The sequence below is a fragment of the Salvelinus alpinus genome, chromosome 29 (assembly GCF_045679555.1).
Source record: "Salvelinus alpinus chromosome 29, SLU_Salpinus.1, whole genome shotgun sequence".
NCBI classification, from domain to species: domain Eukaryota; kingdom Metazoa; phylum Chordata; class Actinopteri; order Salmoniformes; family Salmonidae; genus Salvelinus; species Salvelinus alpinus.
Window position 1 is genome coordinate 31,801,651 of NC_092114.1, and position 17,139 is coordinate 31,818,789.

At 46.6% G+C, this 17,139-nt stretch overlaps 1 protein-coding gene across 2 annotated transcripts in view; it reads right to left on the bottom strand.

Moving 5' to 3' along the window:
* Nucleotides 1-17,139, bottom strand: part of arid1ab (AT-rich interactive domain 1Ab) — a 53,571-nt gene that overhangs the window by 22,719 nt on the left and 13,713 nt on the right. For both annotated transcript variants that reach the window (XM_071373584.1, XM_071373583.1), the window contains exons 2-4: nucleotides 13,172-13,399; nucleotides 10,186-10,860; nucleotides 9,902-10,018 (exon numbers count right to left, since the gene is read on the bottom strand). In XM_071373584.1, the coding sequence (XP_071229685.1) occupies nucleotides 9,902-10,018; nucleotides 10,186-10,860; nucleotides 13,172-13,399 (1,020 nt within the window). The remainder of the gene's footprint in view (nucleotides 1-9,901; nucleotides 10,019-10,185; nucleotides 10,861-13,171; nucleotides 13,400-17,139) is intronic.

The following is a 17,139-nucleotide window of genomic DNA, read 5'->3' on the forward strand; positions in this document are numbered from 1 at the left end:
AGGAGGGAGGAACCACAGCCTGTCTGATACCAGGGGCTGATCTGGGGGCTGGGAGAGAGGAACCACAGCCTGTCTGATACCAGGGGCTGATCTGGGGGCTGGGAGAGAGGAACCACAGCCTGTCTGATACCAGGGGCTGATCTGGGGGCTGGGAGGGAGGAACAACAGCCTGTCTGATACCAGGGGCTGATCTGGGGGCTGGGAGAGAGGAACAACAGCCTGTCTGATACCAGGGGCTGATCTGGGGGCTGGGAGGGAGGAACATCAGCCTGTCTGATACCAGGGGCTGATCTGGGGGCTGGGAGGGAGGAACAACAGCCTGTCTGATACCAGGGGCTGATCTGCGTTCTGGGAGGGAGGAACCACAGCCTGTCTGATACCAGGGGCTGGTCTGGGGGCTGGGAGAGAGGAACCACAGCCTGTCTGATACCAGGGGCTGATCTGGGGGCTGGGAGGGAGGAACCACAGCCTGTCTGATACCAGGGGCTGAGCATCTTGACTGGCTGCATCACTGCTTGGTATGGCAATTGCACCGCCCTTGACCGCAAAGCACTAGAGGGTGGTGCGGACAGCCCAGTACATCACTGGGGCAGGGCTCCCTGCCATCCAGGAACTCTATATCAGGCGGTGTCAGAGGAAGGCCCGAAAACTTACCAAAGACTCCAGCCACCTAAGCCACAGACTGTTCACTCTGCTGCCGTACGGTAAACGGTACCGGAGCATCAGTTCTCGGACCAACAGGCGCCGAGACAGCTTCTAACCCGAACCCATAAAATTGCTAAATAGTCAATTAATGGTACCCAAATTATTTGCACTGACGCTACATAAACTCACTAGACTATACAGTGCATCCAGAAATGATTCACACCCCTTCACTTTTACATATTTTGTTACATTACAGCCTTATTCTAAAATTGATTAAATCATTTCCCCCCCCCATCAACAATCTCCACACAATACCAAAGCAAAAACAGGTTAAGAAATGTTAGCACATTTATAAAAATAAAAAAACTGAAATATTACATTTAGATACGTATTCAGACCTCTTACTCAGCACTTTGTTGAAGCACCTTTGGCAGCGATTACAGCCTAGAGTCTTCGGTATGACGCTACAAGATTGGCACACCTGTATTTGGAGGAGTTTCTCCCATTCTTCTCGACAGATCCTCTCAAGCTTGGTCAGGTTGGATGGGGAGCGTCGCTGCACAGCTTTTTTCAGGTCTCTCCAAAGATGTCTGGGCTCTAGCTAGCCCACTCAAGGACATGTAACGATGCCTTCGCCCCAGTCTGAGGTCCTGAGCGCTCTGGAACAGGTTTTCATCAAGGATCTCTGTACTTTGCACCGTTCATCTTTCCCTCAATCCTGACTAGTCTCCCAGTCCCTGCCACTGAAAAACATCCCCACAGCATGATGCTGCCATCAACATGCTTCACCGTAGGAATGGTGCAAGGTTTCCTCCATGCATGACGCTTGGTAACCAGGCCAAAGAGTTCAATCTTGGTTTCATCAGAACAGAGAATCTTGTTTCTCATAGTCAGAGTCTTAAGGTTTCTTTTGGCAAACTCCAAGCGGTCTGTCATGTGCCTTTTACTGTGGAGTGGCTTCCGTCTGGCCACTCTACCATAAAGGCCTGATTGGTGGAGTGCTGCAGAGATGGGAGAACCTTCCAGAAGGACAACCATCTCCACAGAGGAACTCAGGAGCTCTGTCAGAGTGACCATCGAGTTCTTGGTCACCTCCAATCATTTGACTTTACCACAGGTAAACATCAAGTTGTAGAAACATCAAGGATGATCAATGGAAATAGGATGCACCTGAGCTCAATTTCAAGTCTCATAGCAAAGGGTCTGAATACTTAATTCAGTAGTTTTTTTTTTTTTTTTTGCAGGCCAGCATCCCGGAGTTGCCTCTTCACTGTTGAAGTTGAGACTGGTGTTTTGCGGGTACTATTTAATGAAACTGCCAGTTGAGGACTTGGGAGGCGTCCGTTTCTCAAACTAGACACTAATGTACTTGTCCTCTTGCTCAGTTGTGCACCGGGGCCTCCCACTCATTCTGTTCTAGTTAGAGACAGTTTGCGCTGTTCTGTGAAGGGAGTAGTGCACAGCGTTGTACGAGATCTTCAGTTTCTTGGCAAATGCTCGCATGGAATAGCCTTCATTTCTCAGAACAAGAATACACTGGCGAGTTTCTGAAGTAAGTTCTTTGTTTCTGGCCATTTTGAGCCTGTAATCAAACCCACAAATGCTGATGCTCCAGATACTCAACTAGTCTAAAGAAGGACAGTTTTATTTATTTATTAACACATTTCAACTGTGCTAACATAATTGCAAAAGGGTTTCCTAATGATCAATTAGCCTTTTAAAATTCTAAACTTGGATTAGCTAACAACCTGCCATTGGAACACAGGAGTGATGGTTGCTGATAATGGGCCTCTGTACGCCTATGTTGATATTCTATTTTTAAAAATCTGCCGTTTCAAGCTACAATAGTCATTTACAACATTAACAATGTCTACACTGTATTTCTGATCAAATTGATGTTATTTTAAAATTGACCATTTTTTAAATGTTCTTTCAAAAACAAGGACATTTCTAAGTGACGCCAAATGTTTGAACGGTAGTGTGTGTTATACATACACACACACACATTTATATACACATATACACACACACACTACCAGTCAAAAGTTTGGATACACCTACTCACTCAATGGTTTCCCTTTATTTTTTACTATTTTCTACATTGTAGTGAAGACATCAAAACTATGAAATAACACCGTAACCAAAAAAAAGTGTTAAACAAATCAAAATATATTTTATATTTGAGATTCTTCATAGTAGCCACCCTTTGCCTTGATGACAGCTTTGCACACTCTTGGCATTATTTCAACCAGCTTCATGAGGCAGTCACCTGGAATGCATTTCAACTAACAGGTGTGCCTTAAGTTAATAAGTGGAATTTCTTTCCTGCTTAATGCGTTTGAGCTATTAAGTTGCATTGTGACAAGGTAGGGGTGGTATACAGAAGATAACCTTATTTGGTAAAAGACCAAGTCCATATTATGGCAAGAACAGCTCAAATAAGCAAAGAGAAACGACAGTCCATCATTACTTTAAGACATGAAGGACAGTCAATTCGGAAAATTAAGAACTTTGAAAGTTTCTTCAAGTGCAGTCGCAAAAACCATCAAGCAGTATGATGAAACTGGATTTCATGGAAGGCCAAAGGAATGGAAGACCCAGATATACCTCTGCTGCAGAGAATAAGTTCATTAAAGTTAACTGCACCACAGATTGGAGCCCAAAAAAAATGCTTCAGTGTTCAAGTAACAGACACGTCTCACCATCACCTGTTCAGAGACTGTGTGAACCAGGCCTTCATGGTCGAATTACTGCAAAGAAACCACTACTAAAGGACACCAATAAGAAGAGACTTGCTTGGGCCAAGAAACATGAGCAACGGACATTAGACCGGTGGAAATCGGTCCTTTGGTCTGATGAGTCCTAATTTGAGATTTTTGGTTCCAGCGCCGTGTCTTCGTGAGACGCAGAGTAGGTGAACGGATGATCTCCGCATGTGTGGTTCCCACCGTGAAGCATGGAGGTGGTGTGATGGTGCTTTGCTGGTGACACCGTCTGGTTTTTATTTAGAATTCAAGGCACACTTAACCAGCATGGCTATCACAGCATTCTGCAGCGATACACCATCTCATCTGGTTTGCGCTTACTGGGACTATCATTTGTTTTTCAACAGGACAATGACCCAACACACCTCCAGACTGTGTAAGGGCTATTTGACCAAGAAGGAGAGTGATGAGTGCTGCGTCAGATGACATGGCCTCCACAATCCCCCAACCTCAACCCAATTGAGATGGTTTGGGATGAGTTGGAAAAGCAGCCAACAAGTGGTCAGCATATGTGGGAACTCCTTCAAGACTGTTGGAAAAGCATTCCTCATGAAGCTGGTTGAGAGAATGCAAAGACTGTGCAAAGCAGTCAAGGCAAAGGGTGGCTACTTTGAAGAATCTAAAATATATTTGGATTTGTTTAACTGGTACACATACATATCTACCTACACACTCCCACACACATTCACTACATACGCAAATACATACACACACTTTTATTCTCATCATATGCTGCTGCTACTCTGTTCTTTATTTTACTCTTATTATCTATCCTGATGCCTACTCACTTTACCCTGCTTTCATGTACATATCTACCTCCTACCACTAAACACTAATCTGGTATTCCCTGTATATAGCTTCATTCTTGTGTATTTTATTCCATGTGTTACCATTTAATTTTTTTAAACTGCATCGTTGGGAAGGGCTCGTAAGTAAGCATTTCACGGTAAAGTCTACACCAGTTGTATTCGGTGCATGTGACAAATAAAATGTGATTTTATTTGATTCAGACTGCTTGCTTCTCTGCCTTGTTCTCCAGAGCAACGCCCCTCCCACCGACGACAGACACCCAGCAACAACCCAAAGTAGACTAGATGGCGCTGCCAAAGCTGACCCAACCACCGTTTCTCAGAGCAGAACAACAAAAGGTGGTTTAATCTAAAAGAGCATTACTTAAAATTTAATGAGCTGTTTTGGTGCATCTTAAATCCCCCTGTCCAAGCAACCACCACAGAGAAAGAGAGAGCAGAGAGGATAGACAGTGCTGCAGTCAGCCACTGCCTTTGTGCTGAAAAACTAGCTCAGCCTAGCAGAAATGGAGGGGGGAGGGGCGTGCTTGTGAGAGAGAGTGTGCACGTATGTGTGCACAAGAGCAAAAAGCAGGCTAGGTTAGCCAGCTCCAAAACAATTCACTGAGGCAAATTCAAACAATACATTATCAGCAGATTGAATTTTCTCAAGTACATTAATTAAAAACCATGTACGTACGGGAGAGAGAATGAGATGGAGCAGGGGGGGGGGGGGGGGGTGAGAGAAAAAGAGTAGAGAAACCGAGAGGCAGTCAACCCAGGAATCTGAATAAGACACGTGGGCACAGGAAGCTCTGGCCCCAGAATAGCAACAGGAAATACGCCCAGGACACTGAATACTGCAACGACAGGCAGAGCAGAGAGAGAGGTTCGCAAAATAAGGCTGAGCCGAAGCTGATTTACACACACAGAGACAGAGGGTGATTCCTTACAAAACCAGGACAACAAAAAGACCATGATTTGGGGGTTTATCACAACATTTAATCTATAGAATGGTCCTTTAGAGGAAGGATTGTTGACATTTGTATCTAAAAGCATAATTTAGAAAAAATCTACGTTAGCATATTTATGACATTTTGGCCTTCCCAGGCCTCCTTTAAGACTCAATTTTTGATGGAGTAGGTGCTACAAAGCAAACATTTGTGTCATATGAAGCTTTATATGGAATCCTGAGTGGCGCAGCGGTCTAAGGCACTCCATCTCAGTGCTAGAGGTGTCACTACAGACCCTGGTTCGATCCCGGGCTGTATCACAACCGGCCGTGATCGGGAGTCCCATAGGGCGGCGCACAATTGGCCCAGCATCGTCCGGGTTAGGGGAGGGTTTGGCCGTCATTGTAAAATAATAATTTGTTCTTATGTGACCTGCCTAGTTAAATAAAAGGTTACATTTACGGCTTGCTTTGTAATAAGAGTAGTATTTTGATTTCAATTTAAAAAATCTTATATTAATTTATTGAAAATATGGACATTCTGAATGGGGAAATGTTTCAACATCTTGTTGAACATAATATAATCTACAGGCTAATTGAAGTTCCATAGTAGGCTCTCTGCTACCTTTAGAGTTATGATCGGATTTGTCTGCATTACCAACAGAGTGAATGTGAAAATCGATTTTTTTCACATTCTGCTGGTGATTTGCAGGATTTGCAATGATGTAAAAGGAGGGTTGTGATTGGTTACATTGCCTACTATTCAAATTTCTAAAATTGGCCAAACCAACAAAAGGCAAAAGAAAGGTTGGGGCTGAGTAGGGTGAGAGAGAAAAAGTGGTCCGGCCTAGCTAGGCAGAATGCGCCAGAGCTGTGTCGCACAAACAAGCTGTACTGCTGCAGAGGAGTAGAGAGAACTTGGAACATACACTGTAGGTCATGGGGGCTGTTTGGGAGATGCGGGTGGTCCGCTAACAGTGATGCAAGCCACAAGTTCCTGTGTGAAGGAATCTAAGGGTGGGGCCCAATTGGGCTTTCCTCTTGCACACAAACACGCTGGACAACACAGACCCTGAATCGTATAAATTCTGAATCAACTACTTCAGATGGAACGCTTGTTAATGAGAAAAGGAGAAAAGCAGAAGGGAGGGATGAAAAGAGAGAGGGCGGAAAAACAACAGAGAGCGAGTGTGTGACCAACATGTGACCTTCTCCTCTCTCGCTCCTCTCTCTAGTCCAGAGCTCTTTCAGTCAGTCAGTGCCCACACACCGAGTCCTTAGGATCCTTAGCAGCGGGGGCAAAAGACCAAGACCAGTGGGAGTGTCAGTGGGATTAGCCCCACGTTGGGAGAGGGGTACAAAAGAAACTCTCAGAGGGCAAGGAGGAGATTAAAAAAAGAGAGAGGGGGGGAAGAGACTTTCCCATTCCCACAGAGGGCTGACATGGAGAGGAAGTGTCACTTCCAGGGAAAGTGAAAGAACTGCCTGACATTGACAACACTGAGACCGCTACCCTCCCCCTCTACACACCCCTATGACAGACAGACACACACACAGAGAGTGATAGACAGACACACACACACACAGAGTGATAGACACACACAGAGAGTGATAGACAGACACACACACACACACACAGAGTGATAGACACACACAGAGAGTGATAGACAGACACACACAGAGAGTGATAGACAGACACACACAGAGAGTGACAGACAGACACACACAGTGACAGACAGACAGACAGACAGAGTGACAGACAGAGTGACAGACAGAGTGACAGACAGAGTGACAGACAGAGTGACAGACAGAGTGACAGACAGAGTGACAGACAGACAGACAGACAGAGACAGACAGACAGACAGACAGACAGACAGACAGAGACAGACAGACAGACACAGTGACACAGTGACAGACAGACACACAGAGACAGACAGACAGCGACACAGTGACAGACACACAGTGACAGACAGACACACACACACACACTCTGTGCCTGGAGCCAACCCGAGGCCAAGCCGACCCAGGGTCAGAGCCACCTAAGCAGGGTCAAATCCTCTCCCTCACGGCCTGGAAAGAGTCCCCATACGACCTCACCTCGTGGTCATCTTGGGTTTAGGTCAGGACTTTGGCTAGGCCATTACAAAACTAAAATGTTGTTGCTTTTATGACATTTAGATGTAGACTTGCTTGTGTTTTGGATCATTGTCTTGATGCATGACGGGACCCATGTAGTCCAAAAAGCACCTGGGAGCACATGGATGATCGTCAAGACTCCTGGAAGTCAAAAGTGGAACTTATTGGACGACATGGTTCCCGTTATGTCTGGTGAAAACCAAAACTGCCTTCCACAGAAATGAACTCATACCAACAGTCAGGCAAGGTGTTGGTTGTGTGATGGTTTTGGGGATGCTTTGCTGCCTGTGGGCCTGGACGACTTGCCATCACTGAAAGAACCATGAATTCTGCTCTGCATCAGAGAATGTCAGGCCATCCGTATGAGCTGAAGTGAAGACAATGATACAAAACACACAAATAAGTCTACATAAGAATGGCTGAAATGCAAACAAAAGTTTTGGAATGGCTTAGTCAAAATCCAGACCTGTTGCGGCAGGACCTGCAACGAGCATTTCATGCTCGAAAACCCACAAATGTTGCCGAGTTAAAGCAGTTCTGCATGGAAAGAGTGGGCCAAAATTCCTCCACAGCGATGTGAGAGACTGATCAACAACTACAGGGAGCGTTTGGTTGGAGTCATTGACAGCTAAAGGTGTCCCAACTAGTTATTGGGTGTAAGGGGGCAATTACTTTTCACACTGGGGCATTGGGTGGTGGTGCACAACTTTGTTTATTAAATAAATAAAATAAGAATCAACATTGTGTTATTTGTTCACAAATGTTCCCTTCATCTAATATTAGGTTTTGGTTGAAGATCTGATATCACGGTGTAATAAAAACATGATTATAAGAAGAGTGCGGTATGTGGAATAACAGTATGTTGAACACAGAGCGAGAGAGCGAGAGAGAGAGAGAGAGAGAGAGAGAGAGAGAGAGAGAGAGAGAGAGAGAGAGAGAGAGAGAGAGTGAGTGAGTGAGAGGGAGTGAGTGAGTGAGTGAGTGAGTGTTTGCAGTTCCGTTAGCAACCTGGCTGAAAACAAACGAGGAACCAGCTCAACTCGTCCATCTGGTTTCAACCTCGCTGCCTGGCTGTTTTTCTATTTTCTCATGCTGGTTGTTGTTGTGCTACCAGGGCTTGACTACCGTCTGTCAGTTAGTCTTGTGAATTCCCACAGGAATATGCAGCAGACAGAAACACTGGTTGTCAGCACCTGGATCAAACAGACCAGTCTGCATGTACAACGGCTGAGGAGGTGTGGCCTTGCTAAAGTTAAATAAATGCACCAGAAATGTTATGGTGAAACCAAATGGAAATTTCCACATTGTGTGAACAATTAAGTTTTTCAAACGTATCATTTTAAAAAGGCAGTAGACCTAAACTATCCTAAAGCTACCTACCTGACATTGCATAATTATAAACCACCAATGTGCTCTGTTCTGGTTGGGCTATCATTTGGCATTGGCTAAGGCAACACTGGCTTTATGATATGGCTGAGGCGATCAGTGTTTTATCTCCACTGTTCTGGCTGAGGTGTTAGCCAGCCAGCCAGCCGTGTGTGTGTGTGTGTGTGTGTGCGTGTGTGTGTGGCTGGCTGGCTGAAAGGCAGCATGGCTAAAGTTGGCGGGACTAATCTGCACACTCTGTCATGTGCACTCCACGGGGAAGGTAGGGGGAGGAGGGGGCGGCAGGCAATGTGGAATCTGCTTGTCCAGACCTCTGCCAGATGAATGGCTCTCATAGCCAATCACACACAGCCGATGGGGGGAATCCCCAGGAAACACAATCTCCTTGGCCAATGGCTGAGTCCCGAGATAAATAAATAGGATAAATAAGAGAGGGAAACACATCCTTAGCGCGTGTTGCTCAATCACTCCCCCTCCCTCACTTTCATTATATCTCATTAACAATCTCATTTTTCACTTTCTATCCCTGCCGCCTTGAATGAGGTCAAATGTGTTCTCTGTCTCAACCTATAAACAACCACAGATACTGACTTCAACTGGAGTGTTATGCTCTTTCACACAGAGAGAAGTAGTGAAAGTTCAAAACCCTTTCCTTTCATAATCCGGTATCTTTGAATTAGCATTTGCTAATTAATTAGGGGTGAAATAAAAGGTCAATTTCAAAGTGAAAAATATCAAATATAAATCACCTTTTATTTACCTCATGAACATGTTTTCACCTGCTTCTTGAGACAGGTTAATTGTGCTTCAGTAAATGTGGCCTTTTACGCAACTCGACTCCTCTGTTCGTCCCACAGCTCCACCAACCTGCCCTTTCTCCTTACCTCTCCTCTCAGAAACCTGATTCACCGCTTCTCCCTGCAGTGTGAAGGGAACGCTCACGTCAGAATAACTGTCAACCCAGGAGAGAGTCTATAAAGACCGTGACGTGTGTGTGTTTGTGTTCCAGCTTATTACCATGTGAACAGTCAAGGTCAACTCAGCCAGCAGCCAGTCCAAAAGAGGGGGCTGGCCCGGAGGAGGTGGATATGCTAAAATAAGGTGCCGGGAAAGAGGTCTGCTGAGTTGACAGTCAGGGAGGTAGTGTTTGTTGTAGTGGTAGAATGATAGAATGTGTGCATGTACGTGTGTGTTGAGTGACAGACTGTTAATGTGTTGGGAGGGCTCACCGGTAAGCTAGAAGGCCGTCCCTGCATGCTGTCCTCTGCTCCACTCTTTGTGGAAGTCATGGGCTGGTTGGAGGGGGGAGCACTGGACTGGGAGCTGAACGAGTCCTGGGAGAGCTCCTGAAGAGAGAGGGAGGGAAAAGGGTGAGGAAAAAACTGATGACTGTCTGTAGACTGAGGAACCTACACTTCCTTTTTCCATATCAAAACGACATCGTCCTGCCGACTTACGTTAGCTCCCCAAGCTAATGCCTAGGTCTTAGTTTAACGGGTGGGTGGAGTTTTACCTGCGGCGGAGGTGGAAACCGCTGGAAGGGCGACTGCTGCAGGGGTGGGGTCTGGGAGTAGGGTGAGGGCTGGCCCTGCTGAGACTGACCCTGCTGCTGGGGGGGTCCACCGTGACCTGGAGAAGGGTGGTGGCCCTGGGGGCCCGGGGAGGGCTGATGGCCTGTGGGTGGCTGCTGCCCACCATGGCTAGGGGGTGGCTGGTGGCCTGGAGAGGGTTGGTGGCCTGGTGGTTGTTGATGGCCCGGGGGTGGCTGGGCCTGTGGAGGGGCCGCCCTTTCTTGCTGCTGGGGGGGTCCTTGCTGCTGCGAGGGGAGCTGCTGCTGTGGAGGCTGCTGCCCTTGCCCTTGGGGTCCTTGCTGCTGAGGGTAGCTGGGCTGGGGGCCCTGACCCTGAGGCACGGCTTGGCCCTGCTGGGGACCCGGCTGCTGCGGTCCCTGGTTGTAGGGCGGCTGGATCTGAGGTGGACCCACCTGCGGAGGCCCTTGGCCCTGGGGATAGGGGCCGGGGGCCCCAGGCTGGCTGTGTTGGGCTGAGGGCTGACCCTGTGAGGGGTGGACCTGCTGGGGGTAGGGGGACTGCTGCTGACCAGCGTGTGGTGGGGGGCCATGCTGGCCGTAGTAGCCCTGGCTCTGCTGACCGTAGCCCCCTGGACCCTGCTGCCCATAGCCGGCCATCTAGAGAGGACAAACAGCAATGTAATCACAGATTTAGAGTCTTTACAATCTATATCAGGGGTCTCAAACTCATGGTCCACGGACCCATTTAATGCAGCCCACCGCAAAATATGTGTCCAAAAAAAAGGTGTGGGGGGGGGGGTGGTTGAGTCCCCTGGGCTACATAAAGACGTGGTTATTTTAGTCCTATTGAGACCAAGATATATTTTACAAGGAAGCCCTGTATACACATACAGTTGAAGTAGGAAGTTTACATACACCTTAGCCAAATACATTTAAACTAAATTTTTCACAATTCCTGACATTAAATCCTAGTAAAAAAGTCCCTGTCTTAGGTCAGTTAGGATCAACACTTTATTTTAAGAATGTGAAATGTCAGAATAATAGTAGAGAGAATTATTTATTTCAGCTTTTATTTCTTTCATCACATTCCCAGTGGGTCAGAAGTTTACATACACTCAATTAGTATTTGGTAGCATTGCCTTTAAATTGTTTAACTTAGGTCAAACGTTTCAGGTAGCCTTCCACAAGCTTCACACAATAAGTTGGGTGAATTTTGGCCCATTCCTCCTGACAGAGCTGGTGTAACTGAGTCAGGTTTGTAGGCCTCCTTGCTCGCACACGCTTTTTCAGTTCTACCCACACATTTTCTATAGGATTGAGGTCAGGATTTGTGAAGTATGCTTGGGGTCATTGTCCATTTTGGAAGACCCATTTGCGACCAAGCTTTAACTTCCTGACTGATGTCTTGAGATGTTGCTTCAATATATCCACACAATTTTCCTCCCTCATGATGCCATCTATTTTGTGAAGTGCACCAGTCCCTCCTGCAGCAAAGCACCCTCACAACATGATGCTGCCACCCCTGTGCCTCACGGTTGGGATGGTGTTCTTCGGCTTGCAAGCCTCCCCCTTTTTCCTCCAAACATAATTGTCATTATGGCTAAACTGGTCTGATGAAACAAAAATAGAACTGAGGACTTTTCTTCAAAAAGTACAATCTTTATCCCCATGTGCAGTTGCAAACCGTAGTCTGGCTTTTTTAAATGGCGGTTTTGGAGCAGTGGCTTCTTCCTTGCTGTCGATATAGGACTCGTTTTACTTTGGATATAGATACTTTTGTACCGGTTTCCTCCAGCATCTTCACAAGGTCCTTTGCTGTTGTTCTGGGATTGATTTGCACTTTTCGCACCAAAGTACATTCATCTCTAGGAGACAGAACGCGTCTCCTTCCTGATCGGTATGACAGCTGCGTGGTCCCATGATGTTTATACTTGTGTACTATTGTTTGTACAGATGAACGTGGTACCTTCAGGCGTTTGGAAATTGCTCCCAAGGATGAACCAGACTTGTGGAGGTCTACAATGTTTTTCTGAGGTCTTCGCTGATTTCTTTTCATTTTCCCATGATGTCAAGTAAAGACGCACAGAGTTTGAAGGTAGGCCTTGAAATACATCCACAGGTACACCTCCAATTGACTCAAATGATGTCAACTAGCCTATCAGAAGCTTCTAAAGCCATGACATCATTTTCTGGAATTTTCCAAGCTGTTTAAAAGGCACAGTCAACATAGTGGAATTTTGATACAGTGAATTAAGTGAAATAATCTGTCTGTAAACAATTGTTGGAAAAATTAATTGTGTCATGCACAAAGTAGATGTCCTAACCGACTTGCCAAAACTATAGTTTGTTAACAAGAAATTTGTGGAGTGGTTGAAAAACCGAGTTTTAATGACTCCAACCTAAGTGTATGTAAACTTCCGACTTCAACTGTAATTAACAAAATACAATAAATTGATTTAAGAAAAACAATCAAATTCGGCAGTTAACATAAAACATGTATTTTTAATAGCTGCCCTTTAAAATGGCACTTGGTGGTCTTGCGAGGCTTTCCTGTACGTAAAAACACTTACAACACAGCACATTGGTGTTGTATTGTTCTCTGGTAACTCGAAAGAGCAGCTGACCTTGCCCAGCAAGTACAATGAGGGAAAAAATGAAAACAAAAGCCGTGTGGTGTCTAGCAGGGCACTTACCCTCTCAAGGATTCAAAGAAAACATGAGGAGTTGCAGAAAAGACCTGCATTCAAACCCACCTGAAGTGGCGGTTGTGTGAGAGGTAACAATGAGACAGGACTTGTCTTCTCTACAGGGTGCTTAGAACACCCAACAGGCCTGCGTGTGACTGTCTATCAAACTAACAGACCCATTTAAGCGGTGACTGCATGGAAGTGTGATGACTGAGAGGGTATGATGATCGAGAAAGAGAGCGAGCGAAAGAGAGCAGGATCAACAGAAAAACGTTACCAACCTGTTGTCCGTATTGCATGCCACCCATGCCGCCGGGGGTGCGTCCCTGCATGCCCATTGGGTATCTCTGAGCCCCTGGGGGTCCGTAGCCCTGGCCTGGGTAGGAGGCACCCTGTTGAGCCCCTGGAGGAGGAGGGCCCTGCCCCTGGCCTTGCTGCTGAGAGTAGGGGTTGACTCCACCGTATCCCTGGCCTCGCATCTTCCCTGCCTGGTCCATAGGGCTGGGGGGCTGGAGAGAGAGAGAGAGAGAGAGGGCTAGTAAAAAACCAAACTTAAGACATTCATACGTTTATTTCCCTCTTTAACAAACATTACAATAACTGTACTCCTGAATAAAATCATTTGAACCAACTGAACTCATTAAAATGTGACATTGTGATAAATTGTAGACAAGCTAAGTACATTTTTTTTTTATTAAATAAAAAACAAACTGCATGAGATCTCACTCCAGATTCCCATAACTAAGCCATGCCACCGGTGGGAAAAGTGAAACCTATGAGGGTATAGCTAAAGAATGCTAACAAAACAGGATTAGTTTCCCACAAAAAAAAAACTTGGCCATGAATGAATGAGCCCAGTCTATCCTCCCTCCATCCCTCCGCCAGGAGCATTTGACTGCCCAGGAGATCAGAATGCCAGCGGGAGGATAAAGTTACGTTCTGACGTTGGGGAGTGTTAAAGTTCCTAGGAAAATAATCTGGAGGAAATGGAAGTGTCCGTCTGTTTGTGGTGGCTGGAGGCCTGCCCACCTCTCAGCTGGAGGACTGGAGGGGAGAGAGACATCATGGGAGAGGAGCCTGACCTTGGCTGTACCTGGGGTGGAGTGGCGGGGGGAGCCACATGGCTGGGGCAGCATCTCACACACACACACATAAACACACAAAGTCACCTCAGTAATGCGTTGAACACACCGACAGCGTCATAGTGCAAAATAGTATGCAGCATCATCTGGATATGTGTGCAACGAAAGTTCAACATTCACCTTCTGCTACTATTTCTGTCAAGCCGTCTACGCGTACAGTTTGACGCCTACCTTCTATAAATCTAACGAATGCACCACACCACGAACGTACTGCAACTGCCTCTGCAACGCAATGCTGCAAGGCAAACGCAGTGATTCATTGGAAATGAATGTAATTCTGGTGTACCAAAATGCAACGGCGCTGTCGGTGTGTTCGAAGTGTCAGTTTGACTGGACTGGTGGAATACCACCAGCAGTGTTTCCCCTACTACTGAGAGCTAAGGGTGGCTAGTTGGTATTGCTCCACTCTTATCTGCATTGTTGGAAAAGGAAAGGACCCATATGAGAGCATTGCACTCTTAGTCTACACCTGTTGTCTACGAAGCTTGTGACAAATAACACTTGATTTGACTTCAATACCTGTTGTTTTCTTATACATCTGAGCCAGTCTGTCTCTTTTCATGTAAATGCCACTGATGGTGACCGCCAGCATACAATCAGAGAGAGGATACTAGTACAGAGAGAGGATGCTTTGAAGTACCAGGCAGCAGCACCTTGAGCCTCTTGGACCCCAAGACAGGTGGGCAACACAGACACAAGGCCTTCTCACTGCTTCCCACGGTTATTCATCCGTCATGTTTTCCCCTGCCAAACCAAACCTCAGTCCCTGGTTATAGGAAGACAACTATAATGTATTTATAGCCCAGACCAGAGAGGAGGGAGAGGGCAGTGTGCCTGAAACGTAACAGGTCCCAGCTGTATGACGTTTGAACCTGGGCCAGAGACTGGCTCCTCTCCTCTCTTCTTGTCCTGCTTTAATAATGCCGTTTTGGCACCGTATGAATGACACTGGCGGTATGTGGGAGAGGCTAGGGAACTGGTCCCATGGGGGGTTGGGTCAGCATAAGGAGATAACACATTCATCCACTCCACATTTTACCTCCAGCCAGCCCAGCCACCCACAGGGCAGGCCTCTCTCTCCAGGGCTACCCCAGGTTCACAGACAGAGAGTATGTGTGTTACTATACTCCCTAGGGTCATTACAGGACCCCACCACAGGGAGCGATTCTCCTGTGACCGCACTTTTAACCCAGTCTTTCTCGGAGTCTGACTGGATGTGCAGAGGCAGCCAGCCACACGACCCTCTAGCTGTCCTCTGACTAGAAAAAGTAAATACTGTCTGCAACCACTTTCAAGTTTGACGTATTAAAATGGTTTCATTCATTCATTCAAATGAGGTAAAAACTAAATCACAGTCATTAGTTAACCATCCTCACAGGAGTGTCATCCAACCCCCGTCAGGTGACTGACCATCATCTATACCATTCTTTCATTGATCGGTTTACTTGCAAGCATTTCCTTATATTGTTGAAGTTGTTCAAATGTCTGACACACACACACACACATACTGCCCAGTCTCTGAGTCCGAGGCCCTCGGGGATCCCCTTGAGGCGTGTGCGAGAGAGATACTTGTCTTTTCATTCTCCTGGATGGAGGTCAAGGATTGTTATGGCATTCTGCTCCTTAACTCACATATGGAGTACTGTACACCTGAGCAACAGTCTAGTGACTGAATGAAACGCGTTGCTTTGAATAGAATTAGACACACGAAGGTTGGTATTTCAACGCGTCATAAATCAATTGATGTCCTCTACCTATTTCGTCATGATTCATTTTACAATAGCCGTTAATAAATCCTACAATTTTCATATTTGTCTCAAACTATTAATTTGCACACAAAAAAATGAATGGTGCTACTGTAGGTAGGCCTAGCATTAGCTAGCGCTAGTTGGCGCTACCTGAACCAAAACAGTGTTATTTTCCATCCTATAGCTTGTTCTTCATCTTTTTTTTAAATAGTGAGCCAACATGTTTTCAGCATTCCCTGACTGATCAAACCTTGTTTTATCATGCTCCCTTGTCTCTCTACAGCAGACATATGGTGAGCAATATGTTTGGAACATCAAATCGCAATACATGGTGTCGGCACCTAAGTATCGTGATATGGTATTGTGAGGTCAGCTGAGTTTGCAGAGGCATGTTTGTTGCTGTTGTGTAGCCTTCATTCTGAGTTCATGTGCAAGTGTGTTCACTTCTAAACTGACTGGTGAGAACGACAGTAAAAAGATAGCGGCTGGAGACGTTCAACGGTTTATGACAGTCAGAGACTCTCTCCCTCCCTCTCTCTACCCCAGAAGGTCCTCTCTCTCTCTCTCTCTCTCCCCCACACGGTTCTCTCCCTCTCTCTACCCCAGAAGGTCCTCTCTCCCTCCCTCTCTCTACCCCAGAAGGTCCTCTCTCTCTCCCTCTCTCTACCCCAGAAGGTCCTCTCTCTCTCCCTCTCTCTACACCAGAAGGTCCTCTCTCTCTCTCTCTCTCCCCCACACGGTTCTCTCCCTCTCTCTCCCCCAGAAGGTCCTCTCTCCCTCCCTCTCTCTCCCCCAGAAGGTCCTCTCTCTTTCCCTCTCTCTACCCCAGAAGGTCCTCTCTCTCTCCCTCTCTCTACACCAGAAGGTCCTCTCTCTCTCTCTCTCCCCCACACGGTTCTCTCCCTCTCTCTCCCCCAGAAGGTCCTCTCTCTCTCCCCCACACGGTTCTCTCCCTCTCTCTCTCTCTCCCAGAAGGTCCTCTCTCTTTCCCTCTCTCTACCCCAGAAGGTCCTCTCTCTCTCCCCCACACGGTTCTCTCCCTCTCTCTCCCCCAGAAGGTCCTCTCTCCTTCCCCCTCTCTCCCCCAGAAGGTCCTCTCTCCCTCCCTCTCTCTCCCCCAGAAGGTCCTCTCTCTCTCCCTCTCTCTACCCCAGAAGGTCCTCTCTCTCTCCCTCCCTCTCTCTACCCCAGAAGGTCCTCTCTCTCTCTCTCTCTCTACACCACACGGTTCTCTCCCTCTCTCTCCCCCACACGGTCCCTCTGAATTTCAATTTCAATTCAAGGCCTTTATTGGCATGGGAAACATATGTTAATATTGCCAAAGCAAGAAGTAGACAAAAATGAACAGTAAACATTACA